This window comes from Miniopterus natalensis, chromosome 19 (assembly GCF_054644295.1).
Source record: "Miniopterus natalensis isolate mMinNat1 chromosome 19, mMinNat1.hap1, whole genome shotgun sequence".
Lineage (NCBI taxonomy): Eukaryota > Metazoa > Chordata > Mammalia > Chiroptera > Miniopteridae > Miniopterus > Miniopterus natalensis.
In genome coordinates, this window is record NC_142099.1 from 25607623 (window position 1) to 25620358 (window position 12736).

The 12736-nt window shown below is 35.0% G+C and overlaps 1 protein-coding gene and 1 non-coding gene across 3 annotated transcripts in view; both read right to left on the minus strand.

Moving 5' to 3' along the window:
* RPS6KC1 (ribosomal protein S6 kinase C1) overlaps positions 1–12736 on the minus strand; it is a 110513-nt gene that overhangs the window by 87117 nt on the left and 10660 nt on the right. Inside the window, exons 2-4 of one of the 2 annotated variants that reach the window (XM_087827857.1) lie at positions 12099–12134; positions 5520–5640; positions 1247–1362 (exon numbers count right to left, since the gene is read on the minus strand). In XM_087827857.1, coding sequence (XP_087683983.1) covers positions 1247–1362; positions 5520–5640; positions 12099–12134 — 273 coding nt within the window. The remainder of the gene's footprint in view (positions 1–1246; positions 1363–5519; positions 5641–12098; positions 12135–12736) is intronic. The other variant, XM_087827858.1, reaches the window with a different exon arrangement.
* On the minus strand, positions 2453–2555 carry LOC148090922 (U6 spliceosomal RNA). The gene has a single exon (XR_015716152.1). It is a non-coding gene; the product is annotated as a U6 spliceosomal RNA (small nuclear RNA).

Below are 12736 nucleotides of genomic sequence, written 5' to 3' on the forward strand. Positions count from 1 at the left end.
AATGAAGCAATAAAGTCAATCAGCAGGAATCTTACTGTAACTACAAACTTTTATACTACTATTTCTATTTCTATTATGTACTATATAAGTCATAAGTTTGTAGTAATGTCTTTCAAAAGATCAATTTCCTTCAGTAAATTAAAATAGGTCATAAAAAATAAATTCCTTGTCCTGGCCGGTGTGACTCAGTGATAGAGCATCCGCCCACGCACCAAAGGGTCAAGGGTTCGATTCTTGGTCAAGGGCATGTACCTGGGTTGCCCTGGGTTTCAGGTCGATCACAGGCCCTGGCAACCAATCAATGTGTCTCTCTTACATCAATATTTCTCTCTCTGTTTCTGTCCCTCCCTCTCTCTCTCTCCCCAACTCTCTCAAAAAAAAAAAAATCAATGGAAAAAACATCCTCAGGCGAAGATTAACATGCATACATACATATATAAATAATTGCTTTTGTAGATCCACTAGCATCATGAAAATTAAGAATCCCACTACTCATATGCCTCACTGGCTATACGTTGTAAAAAATTACATTTATACAAATGAGAAGATTTTTAGTTATAGAAAGAAAAATAATTATGACATAATCACTTAGCTTTGTTCTAGAAGGCTAAGCGCAATAGGAAAATTGTGGTCATTAAAAACACTAATATCGACCAACAGCCTGCACAGGTTCAGTTCAAAATAAATTTTAAAATTATTATTAAAAATTATTATTATAAAGAACTCAGGTACTTAATACACAAATATTCAGTGATCTCTGGTAATATAATTTGTACTAGCCTACCTCTCTAAAATTGTATGTAACTATTTTTGCTCTATCTTTAAATAAAGTAGTATAATTAAAAAATACTTAATACAGACTTATAGTGGTTTCTATCCCAGAAAGAAATCTACCACTAAAAGGAACCTCAAAAAGTGGAGATAACTACTGGAGTTTTATGATACTTTTAAAAATGTTTTTAATGTATTTCCTATTATGATGGAGTGATTCAGATCATCTCTAAGCCCTATTCATCAATTTTTTAAATCTATCAATCAAAAATCTTATACATTGCTACACTAAAAATAAAAGATATGCCATAGACAGTTATTAAGCTACTAACTCCTACTTATATTTAGTGAATCATGAAATTCAAAAGTAAATGACATTTTCTATTTTTTTAAAAAACTTGAATCTTGCTTTATTACACATTATAAAACACAGGTGTTTAATAAAATATAAAATATTTCAAAAAGACCTCCAAACCTTGAAAAAATCTTCAAGATGTTTACTGTTATAAAGAGCGGGAATATTAGCAGAGAACTGTAGCAGGTCTTCAGCACACTGTCTCCTCTCTTCAATAACAGTTTCATCAAATCGTCCTACAATTAAATAAGAATCCACACCAATAAAGAGGGATCAAACTCCGGCTTATGACAATGTGCACCGAACAGAGAGCAGCAGGCCTGTCACTGCCCGTTTGCTGTGCTTACTATGCAACCTTCTGAAGTGAAACCTAGAGTCCACAACTGGAGTCAGCAGCACTCTCACCAGAAAAGAAGATAATGTTTCCGACAAAACAAGAGGTAGAGATGTCAACTCAAAAATAAATGGTGCCATCATCATCTAAGGCCTGTCAATATAAGAAACTTACCATTTAAGAAGCTGGCGATTTGAAACTAAAGTTGAAAAGAGAATCATAAAGAACTAGAATGGTTTTCTATAGTAATTTAATACTGTAATTACTCACATAATTTTCCCTTTCCCACTCTTTTTGACTTACAAAGGAATTAAAGAGAGGGAATTATGAGAACATCTATATATCAATAGGGTCAAAAACCTCAGTTTGAAGAAAAAAACTTTTTCAGGCCAAATTCCATGTGTGATACTGTCAGTGTCCATGACAGCGCGCTTGTGAGAAAAAAAGAGAACACACAGCACCAGTGAGCTGTTTTACAAGGTGATGGAAAGGTGGTGTTCATAGAATTGTTTAATGATATATACAAAGTTGAGTGCTGATAAGACATTTTCATATAAGACCATTTTTCCTACTCTCAGACCAGACTACCAGTTGGCATTTGTCGCCTGCCATGTATCATCTTGATGGCAATAGTTTTTAAGAAAATACAAAATTAAAAGTAACATCATCACCTGCTTAAACATTTCCAGTAGCTTTGCAAAACGTTAACAGAAAGCTGAGGCACAGAGATTCCTAGTTCTATTACCCAAGGCAAGAATTTGAAACTGAACCACTAAATACTTCGGCTCAATGAGTCTCATGCTTATGGTGAAATGTCTACTTCCTGGTAAGTGAAAGAAATGGTTTTATTTTTTATTTTTTTAACTTATTGGGGTGACATTGGCTAATAAAATTATATAGGTTTCAAGTATACAATTCTCTGATACATCATCTGTATATTGCATTGCGTGACCACCACCCAAAGTCAAATCTTCCATCACCATATATTTGACAAAAATATGGAACACTTCACAAATTTGCGTGTCATCCTTGTGCAGGAGCCATTCTAATCTTCTCTGTATCGTTCTAATTTTAATATATGTGCTACCTAAGCCCAGTGTGTCTCATGCTTACGGTAAAATGCCTACTTCATGGTAATGTCTGTCTCAGCAATAACGGCACCAGGTGTTAGATCAGTGGAATCGGACTGGATCTTGCTTCAGCAACCTTGGTACTTGAATTCTGGCTAAGAAATAATTCAGAACTAAGACACACAGAAAGTCATATAGTGGCTCCGTCTAATGTTCGTGTTGTAAACTGCTTAGGTTCAACAGCAGGACAACACAGCCTAGTGTGAATGCCAGGTCAACTCTAAGAAACACCGAGGATAAGTAGTGCCAGGCCGGTCCTTTCTTAGCTCTCAGGAGCTGCTTTTCTCTTTCTCATAGGAAATCAGAGTGTGATGAGAAATATAACAACAACAAAATAATCTCATCATGACAAAACAATCAGATCAAGATTGTGAAACCTAAAAACAACTGTCTTATACTCTTTTACAATGTCAATGTAATGAAAGAAAAGAAATGCACAAGGAATACTCTAACTTAATGAAACAAATCTAGAGGCATGATCCTAGATGCAAAAAAAAAATCTAAAAAGGATATTTTTAGGACAGCTGGGTATATCTGAATATGGATTGCATATTTGATAATATTGTTATTAATGTTAAATTTCTTGAGTGTGATATGGTAGTGTGGACATGGTAAAATATGGGAAACAGGGATGAACTATCACAATATCTGTAACTTACCCTCAAATGCTTCAGGAAGAAAAATGAGACACACACATAGAGTGTTATAGACAAATGTGGCAAATTGTTAACAATCAGTGAACTTGGGCAAAAGGTATATAAATGTTCACCATACTATTCTTTGGGGGGGGAGGCTGTAAATTTGAAAATTTTGCAAATTAAGAAAATTGGCAAAAAAAAAATTTTTAATTATTTTTTTAATTAAAAAAAAAATTGGGGGGAGAAAATGAGTTAGATGCTAACTCATTGGAAGGGGAAACAATTAACTCAGTTTAAAGGAAACATGGAAAGGTTCCTGGAAGAGGAGACATCTAAAAGTCTGAAAGGCTAACCAAAAACTTCACAGTGGAGCGGTGCAACACTAAAGAAAGAGATATAAGAGAGTATGTATGTTAGAGAAATGGTAAACTCAGCAACATATAATGGCTAACAACAGCCAATATGTGTCGAACACTAGTCTAAACACACACTACAGATATAATCCTCAAAACAGGAAGGTATCATCCCTATCTTACCAATAAGAAAAAAGACTCAGATGTTAATTTGTATATAGAAGACTTGAGCCTAAATCTGATTCCAAAAGATATGTTCTTTTCACTACAACACTAGAACGGTAGTAACTATATATCTGATGGTTCTGCAAGTTAGAACAGGATTGTCTTTTGCTGCAGAGGCTTACATACTAAAAATGTAAGAGTAGCTAAAAAGACAGATGATTAACCCACAGTTCCTTCCACACAACCACAGCTGCTGCCTGCAGGGTTCACTGCAGTTATCAAGTATTACAAATGGACTGTAACATTATCTGAGTGTGATAAATTGGTTACTTATTAAGATTAATAAAAAATTTTCACTCTATAATATGTAAGAATGAGGAGAAAAGTTGAAGATAATCCATTAGCGACAATAATAACTAAGAACCAATTTGGAAGCCACTCCCTTTCACCCAGTGGCAAGCTAACTGTTTTCAAAGCCAGGCTGTATATCTTCCAACATTAAATGTAAAGATATGTGTGCACAGTTAAATTCTACGGTACTGAAGGTTTAAGGTAAAAAGCAAAAACAGCCCTCCTCCCATGCCCTCCAAGGTTTTACATGTTATACAAATGTGTGTAGGTGCATCTTCTCACAAATATGTATGTCTATTTAAACATAGAAAGGATCTCACTAAACACATTACTGTGCAACGTTTGTTTTCTGTATCTTAAAAATATACCCAGGACATATTTCCATATAGTATATCTCAAATAGCTGAAGAAGTCTATGAATGGGCTAAATTATGGCACATCCATACAATCACATACTGTGAAAATTCATTTTATTTTCAGTATTCTTCTACTGAAAATGCTGCACGAACACCCATGTATATGTACATATGTGTGTGTAAAACTCTGTGTGTGTGTGTGTGTGTGTGTGTGTGTGTGTGTGTGTGTGTGTGTGTGTGTGTGTGTGTGTGTGTGTTTTTTCAAAATGTGGTCCACAGACTGCTGAGGGTCCCCCAAGGACCACACAAGAGATCGACAAGGTCAAAGCCATTTTCATACTAAGACAGGGGTTGCATTTTTCAGCACATTGACATTTGCACTGATAATCTAAAACCAATGGCAATGAAACTGCTGTCCTTTTAGGAGGAGTCAAGACAATGGCACCAAACTACACTTACTAGTAATCGTGATTCCTTACTGCCACTCACTTGTATTAAAATTTTTTTAAATGCCAGTTTCACTTAAGAATGTCCTTGATGAAGCAGAAAGTTTATTAACTTTATTAAATCTCAACCCTTGAGACCATTTATTTTTAAAAGTCTATGGGGAAGAAAACAAACTGTAACTATTCAGACTTGCCATCCAAGTCTAAATATAATTTGATTTTTTTTTTATTTCTTTTAGAGATCTATATTAACAATTTTTTGATATATGATAAATAGGTCAACATTTGCAAGAAACATACCAAGTATAAACATTAAAAAAAAATTTTAATTCAGAAATATAAGAATAATTCAACATCATCTTTTCTTATGTTCTCACACTTTTTTTGATTGGTTGGAGTTGTGCTGCTGCTTCATGGAAGACAGGAGTAAATGCGTTTTGAGTTAGTAAAACTATACCAAAAAGATGAAAAACTTCAGGTGCCTGATGCTTGCTGCATGATTATGAATTATTATAATAAATAAAGGGGCTTCTGACTTCATGGTATTTCAGGGTTTAGCATATATGCATAATGAGTTAATCATCACGTTTTAAAATCACAAATTCAAAATAATCACTTACCAAACACTTTTCCTTTAGCAAACGGAGGAAATAATTCTGAATGGCAGAATAAGTTTTTGTGAATTTGCCACAGTTCTTTGTATAGTTTCTTAAAGTCACTGTATCTCTTCCACACAATTATCTAAAGAGAGAAGAAAATTAAATGTGTATCTCATAGTAAAACTATTTAGGTTCAGATATCTGAACATAATTGTTTCATTAAAGTGCTCAAAATTGTCATGCAAAGGAAAACAAGTATATTTCTAACCAATATAGTTAACTGTCTAAAATTAACTAATGTTTGCTTTAAAAATATAAAACAGCAATTCTTCCTCCAAATGTTGTGTCCTAATTTTTAAATTTCATTTTAAACAGTACTGTTTTCTTCATACTGGCGAAATATTCCACCTGCTACGAAGAAGGTCTACCCTACCTAAAATGTCATTTAACCTCTTCAAAAGCCAATTACTACCGGCCATGGAAATGAGCTAGATGTAAAAAAAATATATACATATACATATACATATACATATACATATACATATACATATACATATACATATACATATACATATACATATACATATACATATACATATATATATATTCTGTCTCAAAAACAGCATGTTTACACCCAGCAGGGCTTGGCTCAGTGGTTGAGCGTCGACCTAGGATCCAGGCGATCAGGGTTCAATTCCCGGTCAGGGCACATGCCCGTGTTGTGGGCTCGATCAATGACTCTCTCATCATTGATGTTTCTATCTCTCTCTCTCTCCCTCTCCCTTCCTCTCTCTGAAATCAATAAAGATATATTTTTAAAAAAAAACAAAAACAGCATGTTTACGAACACAAAATAACTAACTTAGACAATTTTTAAATACAAAGCACATTCTCAGTATTTGTCTAAAAGGATAAACAAAGTGAGTAACAGTGAGGAAAAATAGCTATGTAGCAAGTAATTAAGATGAACTTTTTTATTTCCTAAATCTCCATTTAAAGCAGTAACAAGATTTCTGGAAGCAAGGTGAATTCTGATCAGATCACCATTAAAACTAGCATATTTCAAAAACAACAATAATCTATATTATACAACATGTAAAAAAGTAAGCTTACCTTCATTAGTTTCAATTATTGTTTAACTTCATTCAGATTAAATTAGAAAAGTTCATAAAGAAAAAAATTTTGAGCAAGGCCGAGGTATCACTGATTCGCCCTTCAGCCTCCACAAAATGAGTAAAACTAAGTTTTAAATTTCGTCACCTTGTATACTGGGGCATTTGCTTAATAATAATAAAAAAAAAATCTACTCACCTCACTCCTAACAAACCCAATATTAGAGCACAATGCCAATAAGCAAAGCATTAAGACTCTTGTCAAAAATTTACTCTCTTCATATATGAAATTCTTCACTAAACTTTGTCAAACTACCAAATATTCTACTATGGTTAATAAGTTTCTTGTTTCTAACTCAAATACACCCCTAGGGGACTAGACAGACTGTACGATGATTAATTTACGTAAAATGCTCCCTCTTGAGGCTTCCTTTTAGTCATTTACCCAACAACAAAACCAGTCCTCCAAACAAGTGTTTCCACGGCCCGCTCCTGCCGGGCACTGCGCTGGCACACGCCGAAGGGGTGAGGCGCAGCCTAGCGAGGAAGGGCGGCCCGGGGCCCTGACAAGGCTTTCCAGAGAGTGTTATCTCGGGCGACGGCCTGAAGGGAAGCAGTGACTAGGCCGACAAAAGCGGGAGAGAAGGGTTGCGGGCGAAGTTTCTAAGGGGAGAGAGACGCCAGGTCTCGATACTGGAATTCTGGCCCTGCAGCTGGATAAATGGTGATGCTATTCCCCACGATGAAAAGCCAAGGGAGAGACGTTATCTGGAGATAAGAACAAAGTTCAGCTTTAGATTCATTTAATTTAGTCGCTCGTGAGGCATCTAATTAGAGATGTCCTCGAGGATGGATGGGCCTGGGGTTCAAGGGCAAGAACAGCAAGAAGTACTGATCTGGGGCATGAGCAGAGAGGTGGTGACCCCTCAGGAATGGTTTCTCAGCGTCTGTGATGAGAGGAGCCTCACAGAACGGTAGGGAGCCTTAACCCTGAGGGCCAGCCAGGCGTAAAGAAGAGAAGACCCAGCGCCAAGTAAGCGGTTAGGAAGCTTGACTGAGCCCTGAGAGAGGGCACATGGGTGGAAGAAGAAATTTTATTTTTAAATGGAAGTGAGTGACACAAATGCTGAGGGCAAAGAGCCAACCATTCCAGTAAAAGACAGAGCAAGAGCAACCGAGAGAGTCAAACCAGTATTTAAAAAGCAAAAGTCCTCAGAAGAGTGAAATTACAGAGATTTTACTTTTCGTATTTTGTGCTTCTCTGTAGTTTCTAATTTTGATACATGAACATAATTCTGCCATGGGGGAAAAAACAATGATAATGCTATGTTTTAAAAAGAGATCAGGTTATGGTGGTACCACACTGCAAGAGCTTAAGGAGGAAGTGGGTGAGGCACCTGTAAGAATAACCCCATGTAAGGTAAACGTAGAGCCACCATAAGCCAGACGTGAGAGCCACTCAAGAGACCATAGCTCACGGAAGCAAATCTGCAGGTAAAATTTACATTCTAGCTAGGGTCACTGTAAAATAAAGGCAGAGCAACTTAAGGGGAAGTTAACCATTTAATCCCAATAATGATAATAATTTATATAACAGCAGGCTGTCAGAACAAGAATAAGAGCCCTCACCTGCGCAGGGTGAGCACCTGTGCTCCTTCACCACATCTGCATTTATTCACTCACATGTTCCCTATGCTCAGCACTAGACCTTCAGAACTGAAAGACCTAGGAGCAAATATAAGCCCTCAAGAAATGTGGGAAACCCAAGCACCACAAAGTATCACCATTCACTGACTCCCTTTCATCTTACTTCTTTTAAGCTCGGACATTTCTAGAAAGCTTCAAAATGGAAAAGTGAACAGAAGCACACTCCCATAACATCAACAAGTATTAGTGTATATATAGTTCCAAAAGATACATGCAAAAAATTGTTTTCTCTAATAGTCAATTTTTTCCTATTATAAAAAAAAACAAGGGAGGTGGACAGAGGTGGAAGAGTGCATAGAGGGGATAAATGGTGATGGAAAAAGTAAAATAATATAAAATAAAATAAAATAAAAATTGTTGTATAACAGCTATCGCTCTATTGAACCAATTCTGCAGAAATTTCTTATTCATTACAGTTATGAGTAAAATTCCCCAATTAAATATTAGTTTAGTGACAATTACATAGACTACAAATTTAATAAAAGCTTAATTATTATTAAAAACATTCCCTTAAATATTTTTACATTAAAAAGTTTTAAGATAACTTTATTTAATGACACCAAAAACCTTTAGCTCTCTTGTATTTTACAAAACCACTCAATTCAATTAACTTTGTACTTTTTACTCTTCTATAGCACAGGACTTAGAACTTGCTGGATCATCTACCGTACTATTTGCTATGGATTTTCTTTCCCTTGACACATTTCTGACACCAGTGAAATTTACTACCTACTTTTTTTAAAAGGTGGGGGACAGAGGGCACATTTCCACCTCTCTCTTTACTCACTACAAGTATTCATGCTCTAGAGAATCTTCTGAAAGCGAGGCCACATTGACTGTTGTTGTCCCCCCTCAGCTTCACCCATACTGCTCTTAAATAAAAATTTAGAGGAAATGTTTAATAGATAAGGAAAAAAAGCTATCCGATCATTTTTTATTGTTTAGCTTTAATTTCATAATCATAAAACTTAACTCTGCAATCCAGCTAGACTTGGAAGAAGTAAAGAAAATAGAGAACCCAATGAACTGCAGAGACAGCCCAAAGATTATAGAACATCCCAAGGAGATGGGGGTGAAGGGGTGCTCTCCTGAGCTACGGAAGGAAGGGTCTGGTGGTTAAGATAAAGCACAAGTCAATTTATTAGTGCTGTCCACAGTCAGTAATGGTGATCTTCTTGCTGGTCTTGCCATTCCTGGACCCAAAGCGATCTCATAATTTTAAATTATTTATTCCAAATTAGTATTTAAGCATTCTTAGGAAGAAAACATTGCATGTGCCAAGGTATGCATGTATGTATGCATGTACATATGTATAATCAAACAGCAAAATTTCTCCAGTTTTATAAGGACAGTATATTAGTAGCCTTATATTTGGTTAAATTAACTATACATCTACTAATTCTCAATAGCCCTGCGAAGCCTAAATTCTAAAGCAGTAACTAAATTAATCAGTTAACAGAGAGAGAAAGTGAAGGGAAAGGAAATGAAAACAAATTCTTGGAAGTAAATTCCTCTCCTGAATGAGAATTCCAATGTTTAAATGAAACATATGAGAATCTAAAAAGTTATAATTTTGAGGTTATTCTATATTTTAAGAAGCCAGATAGAAGACATGGTTTGTTTGTTTTATAGCATTTCTAACAAAGGACCATGCAATCTTCTAACTAAAGGACACTTACAAGAGTTTTGTGATGAATGGTTCACCAACAGTTGTTATTATAAAAGAGTTTTCCCCAAAAAAGGATTAAGGAAATGGCAGAGAGTGTGTTCATGATAGGTTGGTTCAGGATTCTCCCTGGAAAAGGGGAACATCAAGCTACAAACTACAGCACAGCAATCAGACAATATTTTCAAAAGAAACACACCCATTTTCAGTTTTAACAGAGTTGTAAATTTTCAAAAGCAGAAAACCCTGCTATTGACTATTCAACATTCTAAAGAATTCTAAATTCTAAAGAACAGTTCATACTAATGAACTGACACTTAAGTAAAGAGAATACCTCAATCAATGGTGCAAATTACTTTCACTGCCATTTTAACTTTATTTATTTTAATTTATCTTTATTGTTGAAAGTATTACAAATGTCCCCTTTTCCCCCATTGCCCCCTCCCCCCTGTACCCCTCCTCTCAGGCCTTCACCCCACTATTGTCTGTGTCCATGGGTTATGCATATATGCATATAAATTCTTACATTAAACTCTCCCCACCCACCCCTGCCTTCCCTCTGAGATTCCTCAGTCTGTTCCATGCTTCTATGTCTCAATCTATTTTGTTCACTGGTTTATTTTGTTTATTAGATTCCACATATGAGTAAGATCATGTGACACTTGTCTTTCTCTGACTGGTTTATTTCACTTAGCATAATACTCTCCAGGTCCCATCAAGCTGTCTCAAAGGGTAAAAGATCCTTCATTTTTAAAGCTGCATAGTATTCCATTGTTTCCCTGACATTTTAGAAGTCTAGATATATAGATATATATTCTTTTCTTCCAAAATGACAGTATTACAATATTCTCTTCATGGCTATTGGGGGCAGGGCAGTGGGAAGGAGTTAGATACCTTAACACCCTAAGAAAAATATTAAGAAATCTGTTTAAAATGCCTTTTATTTAACTATTTTAACCATCAGAATAGATATAGTAAGAAATGGTAATATATAAAAGTCAAAATACATTCTAAACCTGATGTCACATACTCAAACCAACCAGTACCAATCCATCAACTTAAATGTATGAATCAAACCAGATTTTTCAGAAAGAAGTAGTGGGGCTTGTGGCTCAATAGAGAGTACATACCCCACCCAAGACATTAAAATTCAATTGGGGGGAAAAAAAACCTGTTGCAGAATCAAGACTGCTAACTTACGATGTCTGTTTCTTTAGTAAGAAAAAAATCCCCAATATACTACGTCCTCCTAATCTTAGTGAAATGAGATAGAGTGACCACTTCGGAAGGTATATAAGTGTCTAATGAATATGTCATGCGCCTGAAACTAATATAATACTGTATGACAACTGAAACTGGAAATAAATTCATTTTTAAAAAAGGAAATGAGCAAATACTAATATGAAAGAAAATCAAAAAACTTAAAATAAGTTCCTCAAATAGGATTCCTAAAGGTATATAAGTATAAAGTAATTACAAATAGAGAACTATGGTTTTAAGCAAAAACATAAGAAACTAGTATCATTTTAGAGAGGGAGTATTCAAAAGAACTTAACAACTACAAACGTTGAAAAAGAAACATCTACGCCCAAAGCAGTTCTCCAGGATGTCAACATGTCAACTCAATGTAAAATGGAAATAGACAGAAACCCATAATTTAATATTATAACCTTTAAAATTAATACTAATTACCAATGTTCATTTTTTTATTAAACAGGCATCATGATTTTGAAATAGGTAAACAGGGGCCTTTAACTAATATTGAAATCTGATGAGTGCTACCTATCAGAAAAATTATCACATTATTAATAAACAGCACTATGATTCCTGAAAATCCTATTTATACAATTTAACACCTACTAAAATCTAACACATATTTAATAGGTCTGAATAATTCCTCAAATTCTTATTCATATGCCTTAAAACCTACTACAACTTAAAATGTACTTCATAGGTCTGAAATGAGACGCTTCTGCTACTGTTTTGTGATCTGAAGACAGTCTCCACACAAACATACAAATACAAAGACTGACAATTTAGTTTACTCAATTGGGCATTTAATTAAATTTTTGTCAAATACATAAAATAAAATTTTCATATGAATAACATGTTTACCTCCTGGACATCCTCTGGATTTCTTCGTGAAACAACCTGAAACAAAACATACACAGAAATATCTCATCATTATCAAAATTTAAGATTTCACATTTGTGTCATTACTTTCAACAGTGTTTGTATGAAAATTTCAATTTGCTTAAACGAAAGGAAATACTACATGATATCACTTACATGGAACTCAGCTATATAACTTCACTATCTGAAACACTTACTAAAAAGTTAAGCAGAAAGGCAGCTGCAATACAGTCCACATGCTAAAGTTCATGTATTACATTCATAAGAGAATGCCTCAGGCCCTCACTTTTTCTTGACATTATTCTACCAAACCTGTCTAACCCCCTTCCCAGCCTTCATCTGAACAAAGTACACAGGGACTGTTCTGTATTACTTCTCACAACTAGGTGTGAATCTACAATTAGCTCAATAAAAATTTCAATTAAAAAAAATACAGCAACAATGCTCAGATACATCAGTATCTATGAGAAGTAATCACTGACCACCTCATGAAGAAGGAAACAAAAGTAACTTATAAAAACTCATATATAGCATTCAAGGACAATCCTTTGGGCAAAGGGGAGGAGGAAGGACTCTTTCAGACTTCTCTACAAAAGCCAGAAAGTCTAACACCATTTAGA